The sequence below is a fragment of the Equus caballus genome, chromosome 1 (assembly GCF_041296265.1).
Source record: "Equus caballus isolate H_3958 breed thoroughbred chromosome 1, TB-T2T, whole genome shotgun sequence".
Lineage (NCBI taxonomy): Eukaryota > Metazoa > Chordata > Mammalia > Perissodactyla > Equidae > Equus > Equus caballus.
The window spans coordinates 102,929,015-102,953,688 of NC_091684.1; the positions used below are offsets into that span (position 1 = coordinate 102,929,015).

The 24,674-nt window shown below is 47.2% G+C and overlaps 1 protein-coding gene and 1 long non-coding RNA gene across 6 annotated transcripts in view; one reads left to right on the plus strand and one right to left on the minus strand.

Moving 5' to 3' along the window:
* The window catches only part of SH3GL3 (SH3 domain containing GRB2 like 3, endophilin A3), a 320,477-nt gene extending 306,855 nt beyond the window's left edge, over window positions 1-13,622 (minus strand). For all 5 annotated transcript variants that reach the window (XR_011424088.1, XM_070230150.1, XM_023649368.2 and 2 more), the window contains exons 1-2: window positions 13,333-13,622; window positions 11,838-11,932 (exon numbers count right to left, since the gene is read on the minus strand). Coding sequence is in view for 4 of the 5 variants with exons in the window: in XM_070230150.1 (XP_070086251.1) it covers window positions 11,838-11,906 (69 nt within the window). In the remaining variant the exon portion in view is untranslated. The remainder of the gene's footprint in view (window positions 1-11,837; window positions 11,933-13,332) is intronic.
* A 6,122-nt stretch (window positions 13,623-19,744) lies between these two features.
* On the plus strand, window positions 19,745-22,878 carry LOC111775136 (uncharacterized). The gene is made up of 2 exons (XR_011424118.1): window positions 19,745-20,813; window positions 22,578-22,878. It is a non-coding gene; the product is annotated as an uncharacterized lncRNA (long non-coding RNA).
* The last annotated feature ends 1,796 nt before the right edge of the window (window positions 22,879-24,674 follow it).

Genomic DNA, 24,674 nt, shown 5'->3' on the forward strand with positions numbered 1-24,674 from the left:
AAGAAAAAATAAATCAGACATAAAATAATAAAAACCTTTTTGAAAAATTACAAAATACTCCCCTTTGCTCTGTCCCAAAACAATTTCAAATTTTGATGAAATAGAAGGTTTCTAGGAAAAGGTAAATTACCAAACTTGATTAAAGAAGCAGGGGAAAACCCGAATAATTCAATAATCATATTAAAAGTTAAAAAAGCTGTCAACAAACGACTCCCCTAAAAAGGCTCTGTGCCCTATTTATTTCACTCTCAAGTTCTTTCAAACCTTCAAGGAACGAGCTATTCCTGTGATATTTAAACTGATCCAGAAAAAGGAAAAATGATGGAAAATGTTCCAACCCATTTTATGAAGTTAACAAAAATCTTGATATAGAAACAGGAAAAATATAGCACTAACCAACACTACTTTTGAATACAGATGTAGTACTTTTCAACAAAATATCTGCAAACCAGATCCAGCTGAATATTAAAAAGACAATATTTCATGGCCAAGTACAGTTAATGCCAGGAACACAAGGATGATTCAATATTAGGAAACTTATTAATATGACTCATCATGTTAGCAGTCAGAGGAGTAAAAGAATAGGATCATCTAGATAGCTCTGAAGAACCCAGATAACCAAGCATGCTGGGAATCATAACTTTACGTGTGCACCACTGGCAACGGTCGGCTCAGTAGGGGACACACCACCCCAGGAGAGCAGAGCTACACTAGGTGAGGGGCAACGGGAATCTGGGAGTTGTGCAAGGAGTCTCATTCATCAAACCCCTCCCTCCAGCCAAATATCAGAGAAGGAAAATCAATACACGTGAAAGGAGTCAAAGAATTGTAGTCTTTTCAAACTACAAACACAGCCCATTAGTGGGTCTTGAAATTAACTTATTAGGTCTTAACCAGCCATGTTTTCATGGAATCAATTGGAATGGAATGGATAAAAAAGGAACTATCACTGTGAATCGCTCATGGAAAGGACAAGCATTGTTTCTGGAAACTTTTGTTCCAGGAATATGAATACATGTACACGTGCGTGCATTGAGTCATGATGTAAAATGTACTTCTTCCTGTGGGTCACAGCCAAAAAGTTCACGTAACACTGAACTAGGGGGTTGAGAGGATCAATTTCTAGATTTCTGCTTGCTACAGATTAAGGTTTAGGATTAGAAGTAAAATTATGAGTAAAATAGTATGGACGGTATCACAACCTCCCTATCTTACGTGAACATCCATCTCACAAGGTAAAGCTGGCTTTACATCATGAAGTCAGACTTGGCTGCAATTTCTTATTAGTGTTGACCTTCCCAACTCAGTATAGTAGTTTACAATGAAGGTGTGAGTGTAGTGAGGAAAGCATGCTCTCCAGAGCTATACTGCCTCCATGAAAAGCCTGGCTTTGCCAGATTAGATTAGACTATTATTCGAAAATATTCATTCCCACCCCTCACCCCCAAAACCCCCTGCCCCCTCCCCCCGACACACACCCATAATCTGGATGGGAAGAGCCTACTTGCCTACCTCAATGATTTGAGACTTGGCCATATAACTTGCTCTGGCCTCATACTAAGTAAGGGTACTTCCTTACCCTCTGACTATGGCTTCAGCTATGTGAGTTCCTTTGGCCAATGGGATGTTAGCAGAAATGACACAAGCAGAAGGCACATGGAAGACTCGTGCATCTGGACTTGTGCTCATGTGTCTCTGTCATCAACAAGAGAAGAATATACCCTGGATGGCCTGCTGGTCTAACCAAGGAGGATTACAGACACATGGAGCAGAGCACCATTAAAAAAATAATCCCTATCAGAACAGAATCCTCACAAGATAAATGCATACACATTTTTAAAAATAGAAAGAAACATAAGCACAATGCAGTCAGTGAACACGTATCGCTAAATAAATTATGCAAAAGAAACAGTCACAAATAGATTATAGACAACCTGATCTCTATTTTAAAAAGCTTGGGTAGAAATACAAGAGTTTAAAGAAAATATTTTAACAACAAAAAGTGAGCTTAAAGAATGGCAAAATAAACAACAAAAACATTACAGATTTGAAGACCAGATCTAAAAATCCTTCCTGGAAAACACACACACACACTGATGAAGATAAAAAAATTATTTACATAAAATTATTTACATCACGTCCAGATAAATGGACTTCAGAATAAAGAAGAAACCATGTAAGCATCATAGCAGACAAAGCAAGGCACCCACACGGGAAAAAGATCAGATTAGCCAGAGAGTGACAGAATCAGTATTTAAAAAAGACCTGAAGAAAAACAATGAGAAAAGTCTTCTTTCAATACATTGTTGAATTTTTTCTGTTCTTTGTAAGAAATATTAATTATACATATGTTTGATCTCCTTTGTTCTCCTTTGTTATCACTTTTCTACAATCATTTGTTTCTTTGTCTTATATTTTATCTTGTAGAATACCCATTCTGTCTCGCACGTCCCCAATGCTTATTCCATTGTGTTTATTTTTGCTGTTTCTCAGGGGGTCAGTTGTTTGCTGAGGAAGAGCCTGAAGAGGACGTGAGCTATAAGACAGAAAGAACTAGAGTAGTCCATTGCTTCAATTCTGCATTGTTGTCTGGCTAAATACGCTCTTAGTAAATACGCTCTTTCTTTTTGCCTAGGGTCACCTCTTCCCTTTTTTGCCAACATTCAGAAGTCAGTGAGGTTGTGCAGAAAGCCCATCATCCACAGCTCTTCGCTCTGGAAAGTTACCCATTTCAGCCGTCTCCCTCTGTAAGAGGTCACATTATGCACCTAGACGACACAAGCTCTGTGTCAACAATTTTCCCCTTCGACTCTCTACCCTTTGCCATTTTTGGAGTCAAACTAGGTCTCTTTGGGGATAACACCCACTTCTTTCGAGTCCCATCAGAGCCCCCCAGTTTCACAACTCTTACCAAAAGTTTATTAAATAGATACAATTCGTGACAGTCATCCTTAGGGAAGTCTCTGCCCCGCTCACAACCCAAGGAGACACACACTAGCCTTCAGGATCCTGTCTCACTCAGAAAAAGGACTTGGGAGTTTGTGTTTGGGGCTGGTGCCAGCTCCTTGTTTCTTTGGAGACACACTTTGTTCGCTTTGTTGTTGTTTGTTATTTTGTTTTATGTAGTTTTGAGGGAAGGAACTCTTGTTACCCCTCCATTATGCCATGGGCCATTTAAAACAACAGGATTTTGGTTCTTGGAACTTGACCAAATAACTTTAAAGACCTTCTGGACTAGTGAAAACTACAGTAATGAAGAGGGGTCTTGCCTTCGTAGACATCAAACATGTTACAAAGCTACAGTAACTTTAAGAGCATGGTATCAATTAGCACAGGAAGAGACTGACAGATTAACTGACTAAATATATTCTAAAATAAAAATTATAAGGTTTAAGAAGAAATATAAACTAGACGAAAACATAGAGAGACATACATTTTCTCTCAACATGAGATTATTTCTAAGCATGATGCAAAGGCAGAGAAATCTTAAATTAAGAGACTCCTAGAGTAGACTACTTGAAAATTTTAAATGTCAGTATACCAAAAACATAAATAAAAACAAAATATTAATCACAAAATGGAAAAATTACTTGCAACATATTAAAGACAAAAGGTTATTCTTCTTTATATATAAAGAGCACTTACAATAATAAGAAATTATCAATAGAAAAATAGGCAAAAATATGAAGATAAAATCTCTTATTCTATTTCTAATGTCTTAAGGAGACCAAACACAAAAGCAGTAATATAAATGGCCCAAAAGTGTTTTTCAGAATCTCTCACTACTTAGATTTCCTTAAATCTTATATGCCAACTATTCCAAAGTGAGAGTATACAATGAAAGAAGCTTTCTGAAAGGCAACTTGATAGTATAAATCAAAGGGCTTAAAACTGCACAGAACTTTTGATCCAAAAATTATGCCTCAACAAATACATTTTTCTAGAAATGTATTCAAAGAAAATAACCACAAATGTGAGCAAAGAAGGATCTGCAAGTGTATTTATGGTAGCATTATCTGCAGCAGCAAAAAACTGATCAACTTAAGTGTTCAGTAGTAAAGAATTAGTTAATAAAATATAGCATGTCCAAATGATGCAATACCATGAAGACATTAAATATTATCAAAAAATTTGGGGTTGGCCCCATGGCTGAGTGGTTAAGTTCGCGGGCTCCACTTTGGCGGTCCAGGGTTTGGCCAGCTCGGATCCTGGGTGTGGACATGGCACGGCTCATGAAGCGATGCTGAGGCGGCACCCCACATGCCACAACTAGAAGGACCCACAACAAAAATATACAACTATATACTGGGGGGCTTTGGGGAGAAGAAGAAAAAGAAGAAAAAAAATAAGATTGGCAACAGACGTTAACTCAGGTGTCAAAAAAAAAATTTAATGACATAGAAATATTCCTCACATTTGTAAATCTTTAAAAAGCTATAACCAAAAGTATAATCACTTTTTAAAAGATATATATTTATCTTAATATTCTAAGAAGAATATTAGAAATATATACAACAAAATCCTAAAAATTGGTAGAATTAAAGGTGACTTTTTTCATCTTTGTCCTTTCCTGTGTTTTCCACATTTTCTTATAGAAATGTTTTATGTTTTTAAATCAAGAAAAAAAACACAATGGAAATTTCAAAAGGCAGAGTGAAGAGAATTTAAAGAAACTTTACTGGAAATGAGTTTTTATTAATAAAATAGTGTTATCCTTCCTTTTTAAAAATTATTTTCAAAGTAAAATACTATTATATTTATAAGTGAAGCCTTGGAGAACAAATGCATTTCTGAGTATTTGACCACAATAATTTATAGCACACGTTGGCTGGAGCTGTTCAGTGCTGACAAATTCCAGAAAGTAATTGCACAAAATACTTGGAGAGGAAATCGCTCTATGCTTCCATGCTATTTATGGAAATTAGCATCTTTGTAAAAATAAACTGAGAGCAATCACAATCATAAACCTTGAAATGTGGTTTCCATAAGATGTTAGCTTTGGTACTTTAAGATCCATTAGCAATGCTGTGGGGGAACACTGCCTACTTTTTTTCTGTTATGAAACAATTACATATAATTGGTTTTTTCCTCTCGTGTCTTTAACCTCTCCCTCTCTCCCGGCTGCTTCCCCTTGGAGTACGTATATACTGCAGTGTTCGCTTTGCTAGAAAAACCTTTCTAATGATGCTGTCTCGCTCTCAAAGAGCATTATACACGTCCTTTATTCAGTGCCTCACCTTCCGCATCTCCCCCTGAATCTACTCCTCCAAACATAACCAACCATTTCACAAGATCAGGGTGAATTTTCACTTTCAGGTTTCCCCTAAAACTTGTTCAAAACCTGACAGAATCTTCAATTCTTCCCTCTCTCTCAACCCCATTCAATCACTGGTCAAGTCCTACTCCTTCAGGTTCTAAAATGGTTTCCATATTCATATCCTCTTATCTAGAACTAACTCCCCGCCCAAGCACTCTTGGAGACTGAGTAGAAGATCTCATTCTTATCACTATCAGCCAGTGGCCTCCCAAGTATCCTTTGCTCAAGTGTGCCCCCAGTGGTCCAAGGGAGTCTTAACAGTGCCTCCCATCACCTCCTGATCAACGCCCCCAGGACTCCATGCTGCCCACTGAATAAAGTCCTCTTTATTATTTATTCATTCAGCATGCTCATCAAGTTCCTCCCCGGTGTAGCCACAAACTATCTTTGTTCACTGTTATTTCATACCCCACACCACCATGTACCCTACTGTTCAAACATATTGTGTCAACAGAAACAGAGAGGAGGAAGCCGATTTAAGAGACATTTCTGGGATGGAACAATGGAAGTTAGAGGCTGAATGGGTAGAGGGCAGGGGCAACAGAGAAGAAGGCATCTAGAGTGATCCCAGGATTCTGGCTCGAATGACTAGATGATGGAGAATGCAGGCAGTGGGAGAGAGCCAGGTAGGCGGTGAGGACTTCGTTTAAGTATTGTGTTTGAGGCCCCCAAGGAGTCTCCTGGTGGAGGTGGGCAGTAGCTCATGGATGGACTAATCTGCAGCTCATCGCAGAGGCAGAGAGAAGCCTCTCAGAGATACTGGGCCTCTGCCATTTCAGAGAGGTCCTCAAGTTAAAAAATAAGAAAGAAAGATGAACCAAAACAGAGTTATCAAAATTGTGTTTTATTTTCAATGTTTACATTTAACAGTTAAAATAAAATAATGGACTTTTTGTCTTTTCAGTGTATATATATAATCCTATTTGAAGAGAACAACAAAAAAGCCCAAATTTGAAAGCCAGAATCATTAGGAGACCTGGGTCCCTTGTGATAAACCCCAGGCAGAAGTCTCTGGAGAGAGTGACTAAAGGCTGCCTGGGAGGAGCATATGGAGATAGGAAGAAGAGGGCAGAGGGCAGAATTCTGGAACTGAGTAGCTTTTAAAAAGAGCCAGAGATGAGCCAAAGAAAGAGCCTGAGATGGCATTCCATCGCCAGAGAGGAGGAAAGAACGCAGACGCGGCAGACAAACATGGTGAGCGCTCGCATCCGCTCTCCCCCCGACCTATCCATGACTCCATCCAGAAGCTGCAGGCCTTGGGGACAATCTGGTCATAAAGTGGAGTCGGCCTCCAGGCCAAGCTCAGGTCTTTCTGCTCAGACTCTGTCATTAGTGTCAAGACAGCTTGGAATCTGCATCCAAAATCACTAAGAGGATGAGGTCACACAGGAAGTACATTTATGACATAAAAGCCAGAGTTCTGGAAAAACTGCACCCAGAATAAAACAGGGTGAAGAGGAGGAAAGCCGCACCATGTATCAACTGTTTAGTAAAGCACATTCCATCAAGAAAACTTTATTCTAAGGAAATATTCAAATAAGTGAGCATAAGACGTTTATTACAGGTGGCTGACAGCAGACACAAGTGAACAAACCATCCTGGAAACAACCTAAATATCCAGGGAAGAAATAACCTGTGTAAGCAAATTACGGTATTGTGGTATATCCATTAGTACAATGAACACAGCCGTTACAAATGAAAACACAGTCGTATATGCATTGACATGGAAAGATGTTCGCGATATGCTCTCTGGAAAAAATGACGTCTAAAATAGCACGTTCAGCATGATCCCATTTATCAAAACATACACATAGATTTACATCATATTTATGCACAGTAAAAGTCTGGAAGATTATACATGAAATTGTTAATACTTATCTGGGTGATAAGGCAAATTTTTTATTTTGATTTTCCTTTTCATTGATCTGTCTCTTCTATTTTTCTACAATTTAAATGTCTTATTTGCATAATTTATCTGCTAGAAGCCAGTGCCTCTAGACATGGAATGTCAAGCATTGGCAATGAGCTCAATCAACTAACTGTCATTCTCTTAAACCTCCTCTTTGGATAGGGAACAGCAGGAAAAGTGCCACAGAACTTGGCTGGGGAGTCCTGAGGAAGGATGGGCAGAAAATACAGAGATCGTGCATATGAGAGTAAAGAGAGAAACAGATGAAAAGGATGGAAAAAAAAAAAAAAAGATCCCACCGTGAATTAATTGGTATCATAAGAAGCTATTGCAAAGGGTCAATACAAGTGCTTGTGGACCTCTAACCATCGCTCGTGTAGGGCCCAGTTCACACGCTACCATCTTGGATTGAGTCTGCCACCCCCCTTCTCCTGGGTCAGAAGAATGGCTTGGAGGAGACGGAGCATTTCTGAACCTCACAACAACCACTGAGCTTGGATTCTGCTTCCTGATTTAAAGGAGATTGAGTGAATGCTAAAGTTTGGGATGAATGTCTGTGGTGTCAGAGGGGGAGAACTGCCCCGGGCCAGGGCCAACCCCAAGACAAGAACTGCTGATACCAGAGCCTCCAGCAAGTTGACAGTCACCGAGACAAAAATGCCATCAAGACCAGGACCACCAAAATATCCAGAATCACTGAAACCAGAACCACCCTCAATACCAGAACTGATGAAACCAGAATGATTGACTAAGACCAGAAACAACACCAGAGAGAACCACTGAGACCAGAACCGCCTAAAACAACAATACTTAAAACATCAGACCAGAACTGCTGAAATCAGAACCACTGCGGGCAGAACTCCCGCCAAGACTAGCATTAGCCCAAGGCTAGAGCCAACATGTCTAATTTTAGCATCCACATCTTCAATGGGACCTTTCCCAATGCTAAAACACTGGATTACAGGGGCCAAAGCTGACGACGAGAAGGAAATAAGTACCCCATACTCTACAGAGAGCTACCAATGTAAGGCGGACATCTCCCTTACAGCTCTCCAAGAAGGGGAATGACAAGACCTTTATAACCAGCCACCACCTCCCTCCCTCCCAGGTCTCTAAGGAGGAAGACTGAGATGCATTGAAGAAAACAAGAATCACTCATAGAGACAGGAGCACCTGCAAGGGGAGACTGGTGCTCCACTCCCCAGACGGACATCTGCTTAGACTGGATCTGTGGATCTGCCCCTGGGCCTGCCAGAGCAAGGAATGGAGAACCGAAGGGAGTTGGCAGGACAGAGGGAGGAGGCAGCGCTGGAGAACGCTATACCCCCACTGTCTGCACAGCAAGGAGGCGTGCCTTTCCTATGGATCTAGTGGGTGACACCAAAGGCAGCTGGGTTTAAGCCATCCTGCCAGCACCCCACCCAACAGGGCTGCCTGCTAGACAAGAAGACCCCAGCAGCAGGAGGCAAGCCAGAGCTGGCCCTCCTGCTACAGGAAAGGTGGGTCCTGCGGAGCCCTCTGAAGAGCTCACATGTGTGACCCAGAGGGCAGAAGGGTCAGGCAGAGCCGGAGAGGCAGCAGCAACTACCAGAGAGAGGCATCCAGTTAAGCAAAGAGCTGTTTGCCCTTCTCCCTGCCCCCTCTCCTTGTTTCCAACCCCAGGAAAGCTGGACCCGGAATACTGAAAAGGAAGAAGTACCCAGAACCAGGCCTCACCACCGGCTGAGGTGAGAAGAGACTGGACCACAGCATGACCCCACTTCAGGGACCCAGAGCCACGTGTCGAGCCTAGACTAGACAGAAGGAAGGTGAGGTTTAAATCAAGTGGGGAATGGAAATTTTAAGTTGAAATGAAATGAAAATGAATGTGCCCAAGATTTCATTAAAGATGGAAATGGAATGGATTTGACAAAGCACGGTTGGAGCTGGCGGTTGGCTCCGTGTTTATACCCCACTGAGTCAAGACTTCTCAAAGAAGAAGGCTGGAAGAGACAGTTGGAACCGTAGCAGCTGTTCCTCGATGAGGGAAGATCGGGGTCCCTAAGGAGAGGGCCCAGAGCATCGGGAAGCTTCCAGGGCCTGTGAGATGGGAAGATGGGCGGCCTTTGCAGCCGTCTGGGTGAGGGAAACAGTGAGCTCCTCCAGAAGCGGTCAAGAACGAGTCAGAAAAACACCAGCCAGCCGACCTCATGGCTTGCCCTGCAATCTATCACAATTACTTGCAGTCAGGGAATATTAGAGTTTCAGTTTTAGCTGATTTAACAAAGAGAATCTAGCTTTTATAAAATTAGTTGGCACATCCCACGGTCCCTGCGGCTCAGCCTCACAGGACTATTAATTCTCTACCAGCCACTTGGTGGCAGCACTTATAAGGCAAAGGGAGGGACTGAAGAACACCTTAAGGGCCCCCCAACACCAAAATCCCAAGATACCTCAGAGGGGCAGCTTTGAATCAAACCCATGATGACCCCAGGGAGATAACCAAGCGTCCAACCCATGGGCAGGGCCCCAGGCCTGACCTACTCTTTATCAGAATAGGCTTCTGGGGCCTGTGGTATGACTGCCCTGGCCAATGACAGTGACACCTGCAGTAACTGCCCAGAGAAGATTAGGCCCCACCTCCTTCCAGTCTCTGCAGCATCTTCTCTCCTCAGCTGATGCCTCCTGAGTGCCCCCTACAGTCCCACAGCAGAATTACAGGCACCAGGTTTGTTTCCAACTGTTAATATTAACAAGCAATGGCAACAACAGAGCTCTAACATTTACTGTGCAGTTACTTTGTGCCAGACACTGCTTTTGCTTGGTTCTGCTAGTTACTTTTTCCAGTTCCCAACGATTCACTTTTGCAAACAAGTCTATGAGGCAGACGCCCCCTCTCTGCAGATGTGGAAACTGAGACACAGAGACGGTTGGGTGACAGGTAAAGAAGTGGTAGAGCTGGGATTCGAACAGCGGATGGTGTGGCTGATCAAGACTGCTGGCCTGCAATCTCCTTTCACGACCTTGTGTGCACGCTGCCTGATACACGGAAACAACACTGCCAGAGCCACAAAGATATGGAAAAATCCAAAAGAGGTCAGTGAGTGATCCAAGCTGGGCACACACCACCCTTGGCCAAAGGTCAACAGACTGTCTCAAAGCACTTTTAAATTTTATGGGGTGAAAGAAGATAAACCAAAACCCCCGACTTTGAAGCCTCAGCCCCATTTGACCAGGAACAAATCTCTGAGGCTCTGAGAGTCCGTCTCAGATCAGCTGATAGGATGGAAAAACAGGTCTCCATCCTTTTATCACAACACAACACCTTGCTGACCAGAAAAACCCTAAAATCACTGTGAAAACACTTAACTTTTGTTCTAACAGAAGATATCTATTAGAATGTGATGATGGCAGCATCAATAAAATGGGTAACGACGGAAAAGATGTACATCACTAACTAGTCCTGCATGAGTCACAAAAATCTTGGGGCTTTGGAGCTGAAAGAGGCCTTTGAAACACTAAGGACAGGAGAGTGAAATGAGGGACAGAGCAGTCACATCAACCCACCCCAGGGCATAGCCCTTTATACGCACATGCCTGCCCATTTAACAGACCTTCAAGCCCGGACTGACTGCCAGGCCCTCTGCTAGACCCTGAGGGTACCCTGGCCACCAAGCCAAGTGTCTGCGAAATTACGTCTGCAGGAAGGGGTGGCCTTGCTCTCAATCACACAAGATGCCACAAGGGCTAGCACGTTCTAAGTCACACAAGGCACTGGACGGGCAGAGCCTCGGGACACAACACTGACTCAGATGTGCTCTGCGCCTTTAGATTGAGGACTACAAGTGGCTTGGCTGAACCCAGGCTACAGACATATTTGTCTGGCTTTAAGTGCTTTAAAAACTGAGCGATCATAGGAAATCTGGATGATCCAGCTATCCTGAAAAACAGGAAGATCTAGCAATCCTGGGTTTGCATTCTCACTTGGCAGAGATCAGCTAGAGTTGAGTAGAGGCTGCTCTTAATAGATGGAGCATGTACCAGCGTCTTTGCCACTGTCTCCACCATTCCCTATTGTCTCACAGGCAATGCTAGCTTCACTCCTTTGTTTCAGTCTGCCCTGTCAGCAAATGAGGATGCAGTGCATGAGCTGGGTACCCACCCCCCCCCAGGCTGGTGGGAACGACAAGAGTCTAAATAAAAAACTGTAAAATAGTATGATATGTGTTGATAAACATAAACTCAGAATACTTATTCAGTGGCTGAGCAAAGGCCAGAACCTGGGCTCTGCCCATCCCTCGTGTCCTGGCCTCCAGGAGTCCAGTCTCTTCTAGGCACATGCTGACAGCCATTCGAGACTGAAAAGACAGGGTCCATCACAACCCTGGTCATCACTGGTGCAGAGTCTGCACAGCGGCAACAAGGCCCTGCTCAGGACTCAGAGAGGACTCAAGCAACTGGACCATCCTTACAGCTAAAGCAACCAGAAATACCCTTTGCTGGAGGTAAGAGACAAAAACAGATTCTCTTTGGCATAGGATTAACCGTAACAATAGCACATCTTAGGTGATCTGGAATAACGCTCCTCAGTAAACAGGTGTCTGCCTCCCGTTCTTCTCCCCTCCCTATTACCTGCAGAAGGGCAGAGTGCGTGAAGACCATCCACATCAGCAGCCAGCAGGGGCTCTTCCAGGAAGCCATGGGGTCCCGGATGCTGGGGGTCTCACCTGTAGCCCACAAAAGAGGAGTTAGTTTCCAACCAGCTCTGACTCCAGTAGCAGCACCCATGATTTAACAGACCAATCAGAGGGAGGGGCCCTGAACCCCATACAACATCTTTGAAAGGTCTGCACTGGTCCAGGATGGGGCTACCCACTCCAGGGTACAGGCTGTCCGGGGCTATCTTTAGGATGGGTCCGCCTCAAGGTCAGGAAGGCAGCTAGACTCGCCTCCAGTGTGCAGCCCTCACCTGCAGCCCTGCAGAAGCTGAGACATCTCTGCACCAGCCACTTCCCAGTCCATCTGTCAGCAGCAGGGTGTGGCTACTGGCACCCGACTCAGGAAGCCAGCATGCAGCCAAGGCTTAGGGCACCTGCCAGCTTCTGCCACTTCAGGCCAAAATGAGACTCAGGCCAACTATGCCAGGCCAGAGAGGGGATGGGACCTGCCTAAGGTCACGCAGCAAGATAGTGACCATTCTAGGACCGGAAAGCCTTCCCCAGGAGATGACACCGTTCGCCCTGGAGCCCCAGACCTGCAGGCAGAGTCAAGGAAGGCTGGAAGCCTCAGAGCCAGCCGACCACAATCTCCTAAAAGCAGGTGAGGGCGAACCAGCAGAGGCCCTCTGAGCCAAGGAGGGCTGGCGGAAGTTCTTCAGAGTTCTCCCGACAATTTGCAGGGAAATCACTTCGAGTGAGACTGGAAAAGCCGAGGTCACACTCGCCTCTCGCTTCGCCTCGCGGGCGCCTTGGCGGAGCCGGTGTCCGGGGGCGGGTCGGTGGCTTCTCTCCATCTGGAGAAAGCATTAAGGGCCTGGCCTAATGCGATCCGCAAATGTGCTGCTGTTTCCGACCTGAGGCGGCGACTCTGGGCTGCAGGGAGGCGGCCAGTGCGGGTCCCTGGAACCGCGCGCCCCTCGCTCGCCGGCACCAGCGGTCCTGGCGCGCGCGCCTCCGACGACCCGCCGCGCGCCGCTCCCCCGGCACCCACTTTCCACGGCGGGCGCGTCGCTTCGGCCCTTGGCGCTCTCGGCGCTCGCGACCCACTTGCCAACCTGCCAGACTTCCCGACGCCCAAGGCTATGAGCTGCCGTCAGCCCGTTTTCTTCCCAGAAACCCCCCACACCTGAACACCCCCAGCCCTCTGGAGTCGCCCCACAATCAGGAGCGCCCCTCTGCCCGCGCAGAGCCCGGAATGTCTCTCCCCGAACCCTCCAGGACCCCAGGGAGCGTGCCCCCAGAGAGGTCTCCACGCCGTGGCGAGCGCCCCCGTCCCGGAGCCCCCGGGGGCCCGCGCAGTCCCCTCCTCCCTCTCGGAGTCCTCAACCCTGCTTAGACGCCCCTGCTCACATCTTACTCCCCCGGGGAGAGCCTTTCCTCGCCCCCTGTGCCGAGCCCGCAGCACCCACCTTGCGCCGCAGGAGCGTCCGGGACGTGCGGTCCAAGACGCGCGGGTTAGGCGCGCGCTGGAGAGGGGCAACAGAGACGGCCGCGTCCACACCTCGTGCGGAATCCGAGAGTAGGACCTTCCCCGACGCCGGCCTCCAGCCCGCGGCGCCGCCGCCGCCGCGAAGTTAAATGGGGCTGGGACGGGGGCCGCCCCGCCTCTCCCGCCCCTCCGGGCGCGCGGAGCGCAGCGCTGGCCGGGACCCAGAGGCGGAGGGCGCGCGCCGCCACCTGCACCGCCCGGCAAGTGCACAGCGCGCCCGGCGCCCGCCCCGCGCCCTCGGCCCGAGCAGGGGGCCCCGGGGTGCGGGAGAGCGGGGGCAGGGCCGGCCCGGGCCGCTCGGAGCGCGCGGGGCCGCGGCGACGGCGAGACTCGGCTGGAACGCTCCTCCGCCCGCTTCCTGGAAGCCACTCCTCGCGCTGGGCCGGCCGCCAGGCGCGGTGCCAAGAGCCGGGATTGCCGCCGCCGCCACCGCCGCCGCCGGCGGGCGCGCTGGGGAGGGCGTCCGGGCGCCCCGCCTCGGCCGGAGCCGCGAGCATGGATGCTGTCGCCCCCCAACCCGACCTCCCCGAGCCTCTACCCTCCCGGCCCGCCCCGGGCGCCGACGCTGCGAAGGCAGGCCCGGCGGCCCCACGGAGGTTTGCCTGGAGCCCCTGGCTCGTGCCTGCGAGCCTCGGGCGCTCCTGGCCAGGCGTGACCGAAGTCGGAGACCGAGGGCCCGCGGGACTCCAGTGGGCTCGCTCGGCGCCCGGACGTTTGGCTGCCAGGGACCACGAGCGACGGAGGAGGGGCACCCCTTAGCCGGGTACCTGGTGCCGCTTCATATGAGCCAGGCCTGGGGAACAAACAGCGAGCTCCGCAGCTGTCCAAACCATGGGGTGCCCAGGCCTGGGACTCGGGGTGGCGTGGCGGTGTCAGGGACCGGGCAGTGGGGTGAATTTCCTTGTGGACCTGTGGAGATGAGGAGAAGTAAGGCGAGATGTTGTCCCTGGCTTGGGCCCAGTCTCAGCGGTTTGAAGCCAAGGGCCGGAGGATTGCGCGGAAGTCTGCTTTTCGCCCCCACCGAAGTACCGCCACAGCCATCGTCTCCTTGAGTGCCCAGTGGGCGCCAGCCCTGTGCCGATCTCTTTACGCGCAGCTCATCTTCACCAGGGCCCGGTGGCGCCATTAGTAGCATTGTTCCCATTTCACCGATAAGGAAGCGAGGCTCAGGGGATAAATGACTTTCGCGTCGCGAGGTGCAAGGCCAGGACCGGAGGCCGTGTTTCTTCTCTAGAGCCTCGGTTGCTCGTCCCTGGATTGCTCGCCCGTGGGCTCCGCGGTTGGTACCTTCCGTGTGGCGTTGGAGCTTCCCCACGAGGCGCTGGCCCTGCCTGCCTTCCTTGCCTGTCTTCCCATCCTTACTCTGGTGACTTCCTGCACCGGGAGGAAGATCTCCAAAACCGCCTCTCCGCTCCATGTAAAATGGCCGGAGTCTTGCGGGAGGTGAGCAGAGGACGTTCAGTTTGAGGGAGGCAGGAGGCGGGAGGAGACGAGTCAGCAAGGGGCAGGGATGGCGGGGCTAAACCAGAAAGAATGCACCTGTGTACGCGGGTCTCCTTATTCGCCTTAGTTACATCCTTCCCAAGTCAGCGGAACGATGAATGTGGGAATACATTGCTCTTCCAGGAAGGACGGGGTCAGGCTCCTGCCAGCCTCTAGTCCCATTTTTGCCACCCATCAATAACATTTTATGTGTGTTTCTCTTTAAAAACATCTTATTTAACATCTATTGTTGATTTACTGGTGTTGAACCCACAGCCACCGCACTATGTCTTATGCCTGGGTGAAGTTCTCAAACACAGGCGTCTTACCTAACACAGGAGTTTTCTCCACCTGGCGCGTCACAGCTGCCTTCTGCTCAGGAACCTAGACAGCACTTCACTGCTGTTCTAGGGGGCCATCTTAAACAGCGAAATCACAAACACGGACAGAAATGTGAAAAGTGGCACTAAAGAGACCCTAAGAGGACACTGGTTTACAGCATGAAGTCTGAAACAAGAAGGCAGAGTGTTGCCTTGTTTGACCTTGGCTGGGACTTCATATCAGGTGACTAAAACTTTTCACCCCTCTTCGAATCACCACCACTGAAGGGTTGCAAGTATTGATTTGGGGGTTGCAAATAAATGTTAGCAAGCAGATGAATTCACAAATACGGAATCTGCAAATAATGGTGATGGACTGCATGTGGTTCTCATATCAGGGTATCAGGAGAGGAATAATGATGTTAACGTTTCAGAACACTTACGATGCCCCAGATGCTGTTCCAAGGCACTCGATTGTCTTAACTCAGTCATCACACCAGCCTCCAGGGTAGGTATTATTTTTATTCCATTTTGCAAAGGAGACTGACGTGGAAAGGCTTGACCCCCACATGTGCTTAGCAGCTAGACGGTGCCACTTCTCTCATCCTTAGGTTCTAAAACAAGCCCTGATGTGTCATGGAGTCTATTGCAAAAATCACATGAATATTCAAGATGAAATGGAGAATTCAAAGAGACATTCTGCTTGTGCAGTGGCAGCTGTGTTGAGCTGAGCTCCGGTGCCTGAAACCCGGGAAGGCCCTGAGGCGGCCCCGGGGGTGGGGGGTTTCTTGGGAACATCTGAGCTGCTCTGCTCTAAGGTTTTAATGGCTCAGCAGGACTTCCTGTTGCGTTTTCCCTTGGGCACTTTTGACTCCTGAGCCAGCCTCCAGGGACACCCCACATCAAGTATGGAGGGTGAGCTTTCCTCTCCTACAGATTCCATTTAGTACCAGGCCAGCCTCTCAAGGAATAGGTGATCAGGAGTGAAAAGCAGAAAGCATCACCAATACTCCGATAATAGCTCTGCCTTCCTTTCACCCTAGAAGATCAAGCAATCCTACGTGTGTGGCTAAGGCACCGTGACCAAGGATGACAAAGACTCCACTTGGAGAGGGCTGGCTGGACCTCAGGGATCCTGTCTGCAGATTCACCACCTAACTACCCCGGTGGAACTGTCCTTCATCCCTCAGCCCAAGTGCAGACACAGAGCCTTGCCTCAGTGGCCCACCCACTGCTCCCCTCCCACGCTTCACCCTTTGCCCTGAGGCCTGGCCAAAGTGTTTAAACATTCTGACATCGCCAAAGGCGTGGAGGTGGGGGAAGATTGGGGAGTGGGAAGAATAGAAGAGAAGGAACCCCAAAAAGTCCAGTCTGGCTAATTGGGCTACTGGGTGCAGCTACCCACACAGGCTGTCTCTAGGGGGTTCAGGCCCCTCCCTGCCTAGCTCCTGGATTACTCCTTCCATGAGAATCCTGGGCAGAAGGGTGGTGCCTCTCAACTCCGAGAGGGCTAACAAACCAGTTGTTTCTCCCCTAAGATCCATCTTCTTGAGTTCCCAGTTTCCATTGTCTCAGGATCTGCTTCTTCCCTGGGTGAGTTTCAGAGATTTCTACGCCTCATTCCAGCACTGCCTGCTGACCCCAACCAGACAAGCACAACGAGGCACCATGTGTATGAGAGAGAGACAGAACAGACCAGGGAAGTGACTAACGGTGGTGCTGGTGTTGGGGTGCAGGTGTATGTTACCCTAAGAGAGAGGGGACATCACTTCAGGGCATCGGCCTGAATTTTTTCTTGATGCGGACTTGCTCTTTCTGGTTGCAGACTCATGAGGTGGACTTGGGGAGCACACCAAGAAGAATGTGCTGGAGGCTGGGAGAAAGGAGGACTCGGAGGCCAGGCCTGGGGAAGTTACAGGTGACTGACCGTAGCACGGAGGACACACTCTCAGCCAAGGCCACCGGGAGCTGACAGGCAGGGACATTGGGGGAGCATGGTGTCTCAGGGGTGTGGGATTCTGAGGGCATGCTCTCCCAGGAAAAACCTGTAAGGAAGTAAGGGAAGCAGGCTAGGGTAGGGGCAAGAGCAGAGCAAGCCTGTGCCCCAGGTCAGGTCTAGCCTTCGCCTGATCCTCTGAGACCCTGGAGCAAAGGCTACACCACAGAGTTGCCCTGTCTTGAGACAAGGGGACCAGGTTGCTGTACCCACTGCCAGTCAGTCATAGCCACTCCTGGAGCTGGGTGATGGTGTAAGCTCCAAGGTGGCTCCCATAAGCCAAAGACAGGAGAAGGTCTCACCCTTGGCGGGCACACTTGTGTAAGCTGAAGGGTGCATGTACCTGCCAATAACAAGAGTCTGGACAGGGCTCCCATGCCAACAGCATCCACTCTCTGTCTTCTCGGATGTCCCCAACCCCACACAGGAAGCTTGCTCAGCTGCTGGTGGTGGACGTTTGCCTGTCCAGAGTGAGGTCCTCCTTTGGAACAGAAATTTGCTTTATAGAATGTGTCCAGGTCTTCATCTGGTGGCTCTTCTGCCTCGTAAGTGAATAAAGCCCTTGGGAAGAGGTATGACAGGAGGTGTCCTACTTGGTGAGGGCTCTCTGTGCTTTGGTGCACTCTCCTTCTTGGTTCTCCTCTCCTCCTGTGCTGAGATTCCCAAGGAGCATCTCGGGGTGCCAGATCCGTGATTTCATGACTTTGTGGAGGTGCCAGAGCCATGATTTCAGGTCAGGACTTGGGGATTAGGACCGCTACTGCACTGGAGGACTGAGCCAATCAAAATGTCTGTCAGGAGGCTGGGGGTGGTGTTGCACTGACTCTTTCTAGAAAGCTCCAAATCTTTGGGGGTGAAGTGGAGGAGGGCTAGAGTCCCCTAAAGTGCTACTAAGAAACCGAGTTGGGATTTGGTGACCTTTTCCAGGGCCAGCAAACTCTCCAGGTCCAAACCTGAGCCTGGTTGCCATCTGGCCTCCAGGGCTGGGAAGGTGGCTGACCTGACTCAGTTTTGTGTGCGTCTCATATCCTGATAATCCTGCACATATCACATGCATGTGTCCTGACAGACTCCACTGTGGAGCATAAGCATAACATAGATACCCTGGAGAAGGGATTTGCCAGTGCCTTTGAACTCATCTCACTCTGCCCTTGACAAGACCCTTGTCTTCTGCTCAGAGGCAGAAGATGAGTGTAGAGAACACTGGAGCTATAGTCAGAAAACTCACTACCGGTCCAGCCTTGGCCACAAACTGGGGGATTCTGGGTAAGTCACTTCGCTTCTCTGAGCATTAACTTTCTCCATTATATTGTGAAAGTATAAAATTCCAAGAGGTTCTTTCAATGTACCTTCTGAGATTGTTATGCTTTGCTTGTATAATATAGCAATGCCTCCCTAATCTAGAACTCACCTCTAGCCAGTCTCTCTTAGTCTCACCACAACCAGAACAGCAAAGGCCTCTGAGCATCCAACTGACATCACACATTTAACCATACTGCATATAAGCAAACACTTAGGTCTCACTCAGGACTACTGATTCTTACTTTGCACCTCGTTCTAACGTGTCGGTTCATCTAGTTTTCAAGAGTAAATTAGAGGCTGTAAATTAGAAAGGGACAGAATGCCTGCTAAGAAAAGGCACGCCAGCAGCATAAGGTGCTACACAAAAACTGTAAAAGGCACAATAGAAGTAAAAAGCACTGTAGTCAGCTACAGTTGTGCTCACCTCTGTGGAGCCTGACAGGATCACCGTGTCCTTGCACAGTACTGTGTTTGTGTTCAAGAATCCGGGTTGTCTACAAACACCTTTGCTCATTAGATTCTGTTCATGGATTTATGGAAGTACGTGCTACATTTTAGAAAAATACTCACAAAAGGGCTAAATTTAAGAAAAAGAAAACAAAACCAAGCCCTATATGTTTCTTTAACTAGTCCCCCTTAGCTTTCTGCAAAATTCACCTCTAGAACATCATCTCTGACAACTCCAGGAGACCAAGGTTTTATTCCAGAATGGACTGACTCGAACGAAAAGAACAGGGTGCAAAGTAAGAAACTGTATTACTCTAAACACTGTACACTTTATTGTTTAAAAGCGTGATGTCAGTTTTCTTACAGACTGTCAAGACCAGTTGTGCACAAAAGCGTGTGCTCCAGGCCTGCACTGCGTGTCACTCGCCCTACACCACAAACGGAGACCCACCTGTTTAGTCTGCTCCCCGACGTGCTCCTGAATGTCAGCTCTGCAATATTTGGATTGGAAACACCACAAAGGGATACTTGGAAAATGTCTTTTTTCAAATAGAAGTTCAATAAAAACATTTCTATGTATTAAGTTTTGCAAAACCCACTTAACTTTGGGAGGGTTTCGATAGCCAGTTATGCCTTCACCAAGACTTAGGCAAAAACATCCTGTGGAGGAGCGTGAGGAACCAAGTTCTTCAGAGCTCACCATCCACATCGGGTCAGCTATAGGCCCAAAGAACAGTTCAGTTCAAGGCGGTGAAATGCAATACATATTAGCTGACAGTCTACCTGGTATCAGTCACGAGCTAGGTCCTACGAACACAAGGGCATGATAAGATATAGCCCTTCCTGGAGGAGCAAACGAGATACAGTGGGATAGATGCTCCCAGAGGTGGAAAAACAGGGAGCTAAAAAAGCATTGGGTGGACCTACAACTAAAAATATACAACTATGTACTGGGGGGTTTAGGGGAGAAAAAACCAGGGGGCAAGGGGAAGAAGATTGGCAAGAGTTGTTAGCTCAGGTGCCATAATCTTTAAAAAAGAAAAAGCATTGGGTCGTATGGCAACTAATTCAGTCATGGGGGCGTTGGAGATTTCTTGGGAGAAGTGATATTTCAGTTGAGAACTAAAGTCTAAGTACAAGCACAGGATCTTAATGGAAAAAAAATCTACTCTCCTTCTATGGCTTTTCCTCCAATAAAAAGCAATCTACCATCCCAAATGAGCATTCTAAAATAATATAAATGGCTGGCAGGGAGCTCTAGGAAAGAATGAATAAATTTATCACATATTCTAGAACAAATCCTATCTGGTCGCTTCCATCATTTTCACACGTGTGTGTGTGTGCGTGCACCTTCAGCCCAATAAGGAATTGAGGGAACATTGTAGGGTATCTGTGGTTGACAGATTCTAAGAGGGCCCCCAATGATCCCTGTCTCCTGGTATTCACACCTTTATATAATCCCCTCCCCTTGGGTGTAGACAGGACCTGTGACTTATTTCTAGCAATTGAATATGGCAAAGGTGTTGGAACATCACTTCTTTGACTATGTTATTATTTAACATTGTAATTTCCCTCTTGCCAGGAGACTCTCTCCCTTGCTAGACTTGATGAAGTAAGCCTCCATGATAGAGACACATATGTGGCGAGGAGCTGAGGAACTCTAGCTGACAGCCAGCAAAGAACTGAATTCTGCCGACAACCACATGAGCTTAAAAGTGCCATCCTTCCCCAGTCAAGCCTCAGATGAGACCTCAGCCCCAGCTGACACTTTAACTGCAGTCTTGTGAAAGACCCTGAAACAGAGGAGCCAAGTGAATCGTGCCTGGATTTCTGAACTACAGAAACCGTGAGATGGTAAATGTGTGTTGTTTTAAGCCACTGAGTTTGTGATACTTTGTTACATAACAAGAGATAGTTAATACAGTGTCTATGACTTTGATATATAAAAAAGAAGAATTAAGAAATAGTCGATGTGTGACTTGTTCATCTCCTTTGTCTTTCCCATATGTTCTCAGTGGTATCAACTGTGAGACGGACTGGGTAACACATCAGATCCAGAACTAGGGAGATGATTGCTCATTGACTTAAAACCAACCATCTAAACCTACTTTTTATTACACAGGGAGATGTGAAAATCTGTATAAATAAATGTTTTCATTTGATTTGAAAGTCAAATTTAGAGGGACATAATTTATATCTCATTTCGTGGATGAAAGTGAAAAGCCAGTGTCTAGGATACTGTTCCAGCTTTCATAATCCTGAGAAAGAGGTTCTAGCCTGGCGTTCCCATGCATTCCTTCACAAAAATAGTTCTGGGCAGGAATTATTCATGAGAAAGTTTGGGTGTGAAGTACGAATTCCAGCCAAAGAGGAAAACGTGTGAGGGCCTACAGATGAAAGTTCCAATTCAACAACCACGTGTTTTTTAAATGTTTGGTGTGGCAAAGACAATGCTATATATTTGCCAAATCTCTTCTGATACGCCTCCTTCCTGGATCCTCCTGGAGAGCTACAATTCCCAGACTTCTTGCAGTTAGGCAGAGCCGTGTGACTTTGGCCAATGAAACAAAGTAGAAGTGCGGTGCTTCGCTTCCTAGTTGAGGCAGTGAAAAGCTCCTGTGGCTTCTCCAGTCTCTCTCTTCCCCTTGGGCAGTTGACATAGAGGCTGTGTGTTGACATGGCAGAGCCATAAAATAAAGGATCCTGGATTGCTGAACCATACCATGAAGGACAGCTGACCCGGAGAGTTGTCCAACTTACACTAGAATTGATACGAACAAGAAACTACCTTTATCTGTTAAACCTCTGAGATTTTTGATTTATTTGTTACCACAGCATAAACCAGTCTATGCTGACTAATACATTTGTGGCACAAAGTGCAAATGGAATTGGCAAAAGTAAGTGGACAGAGGTAGGCAGGGGTCAAGTAGTGAAGGTCACACGTGCCATGCTATGGGGTTTTGGACTTTATCCGAGGCACAGTGGGTTGCTTAGTATAATATTTGGCAGAGCAATGACGTGATATGATTGGATTTTAAGAATGATTACTCTGGCTGTATTTTTAATAATCCAGGTAAGAGCTCGTGGTGGCCTAACCTGGTACAAGAGGTAGTGGAGATAGAAGAAGATAGATGGATTTGAGAGGTAGAATTGATAGACTTAGTGAATGACTTAAGGAGTAGGGTACTGAGGAGACACGAGTCAAGCCCAGCACCGATTTCTGACGTGGGCCATGGGTGGTTGGGTGGTGGCAGTGTCATTCGTTGATGTTGGGAACAGAAGAGGAAGAGGAAAACATATTAAGTGGGAAGAGCCTGTGCCAAGATGATGGCTTCACCTGGAACGTTTTGAGCTGGAAATGCCCGTGGGTCTAGAATCAGAAAGACAGCCTTGGTTGGACATTTAGATTTGTGACTTCTCAGCATATGGTTGATACTTGAAGCCATGGAAGCTGATGGTGTGGGTGGAAACAGCTAGCTACCTACTGAGGCACCATCTATCCATACATGTGTTTATGGGGAAAGGAATTTCTAAATGTTCTCTAATGTGCATGTAATATGTGTATCATTTCCCCTAAACAGTGAAAATATCAAAAGTTTATTTCTTTTTTTCAAATAGCAAAACCAAGAAGCAATCATCATAAGCCACTTTTGACTTCTGTCTTTGTCTTCCCCATTCGCTCGGATGGTTCAGTGGCTCTCGCTTGAAGGATGTTTCCTCAGCTCTGTTCTTTGGCTCTTCCATTGTGAACTTCATCCTGGAAGATACACACAGAAGCCCCTGAATCCTGCAAAGCAAGTTGGACATTCGATCCTCGCCTGGGTCTCTGGTTTACCATCAAAGCAAGAGTGGGACTTCCACGGCATTTCCCATGAAATTGCTAAATGCTGTTCCATTAAATATGTCCCAGAGCAGTGCATTTTTATTGTTGTTTTTGAAAACCAAGAAAGAAACCAAAAGACTTCATGAAACAAATATCCCCAAATTCGTGTATGGGGTCAGGAAAATTGAGAACAAAATGTCCAGTGTTCTACAAAGCGTAAATAAGGAAAATGGGAAGCAAATTTTTAAAAACTGAGATTGACATGAAATTTCAGGTCAGACAGAGACTTCTGATCCAAGAAATGTCCTCCTTGGACACTGCCAGGAAGGTAAGGAGACCACTTTGAAAATAAATAGTGTGACAAGTATGAAAGAAAACGAAGTAACTGATGCTGGTTGGCAATATTGATTTCCCCATCTGCCTTCAAAGATGGAGCGATCCGTTACTTGCTCAGTCAGTTATGAGGCATCCCTTGGGTTTGGTGGGAATCAGGAATTCCTATTAAAAAGTTCCATGGAGTGACCTAGGAATAAAGGACCCAGGAGACAGGAAAAGAGGAATAGCCAGGTAGCTGAGGACAGTTTGTAGAATTTGAGAGGTCAGGAGAAGATGAGAGGAAAAGTTGGTGTGGTGATTGGGATTTCGGGGAGGGGGAGAAACCGTTTTAAGAGGACGTGATGCAGGTTGTAGAACAAACTTCTGGATGTGAAACCATGCTGAGGGAGAGCTTTAAGGCAGGAGCACACAGTCCAGTTTTCTTTCCAACAGGTCGTTGGAAGCAGATTGGTGTAAATCCACCAGGAGCCAGGCTGAGGATGCTCCCTGCTGGCCTTCTCCCTGGTACCTCGTGGGAGATTCTGCATCACCTGGTTCTTCACCGTGTCTGGCCTGTGACATCACAGGGACGGTCCCTCTGTGAGGGGATCTCCCCTGTGTGGTACCCTCCTGGCTGCCTCTTGCCAGCCTCCTCTTTAGCTCCCTCCTGGTTATGTAAACCAGAAACCATGGTTTTTAAAATACTGAGTTTACAGTAAACAAGATGTGTCATCTTCCTGGCGAAGGTTTTGGGGAGCACTAACCGCTCCATCTTTGAAATCTCACAAGTCAAAAGGGCCTTTGGAAAATTGTCATTTTCGGAGTTGCAGATGCATTGGGAGAGCCAAGAGGCAGTGACAGCAGATAGCGAGGCAGCCGTTGTCCTCTTGTTGTGGCCTCTCAGCTATTATCATTCCTGTGGCTTCACACTGACAGTTATAAATATATACATATAGATTGAATAAATATAGGTAGACCAAAATAGGATAAAATGGTAGGGTAATAAATAATAAACATCAGCTAGCTTAAAGCCTGAAATAAAAAATCTGGTAAGTGTTGGTGTTCAAGGTGAACCAAAGAACAACACCCCTTTCTCTGTCTACATCTTGAACCAACAGAGCAATAAGATGGAAGAGTAAAGCCTAGAAAGACCACATCATCACCTTGATTCCTGAGCTGTGTGCTCTCTGCAGATGAGCAGCTCCCAAGAAGGTGGGGGTAGGGACACTTAGCTGCATTTGCCCAGTTCCTCTTTCTAAACTCACCAGTCAGATTAAGTTCCCCTCTGGACTAGGCTCATGGGCTGGAGGGCATAGAGAGGGCAAGTCAGTCATACTAGTAGCGCTGCTTCCACATGGAGGAGATATCGCAAGTGGAGAAGATGTATCCACCACCAACAGCCCCACACATACCCCAGCATTCCTTGGCTTTTTCTCCTGTTACTCTCTTGGGCTTTGTCATTAAGCTTTCTGGTCAATTAGAGAAAGTCATTTCCCACCTTCATGAGGCCACTTCTGCAGCACCAACTACTAATTTTTTGGGTATCCTCATTGACGGGGTGGATTTTGCCCATGGAA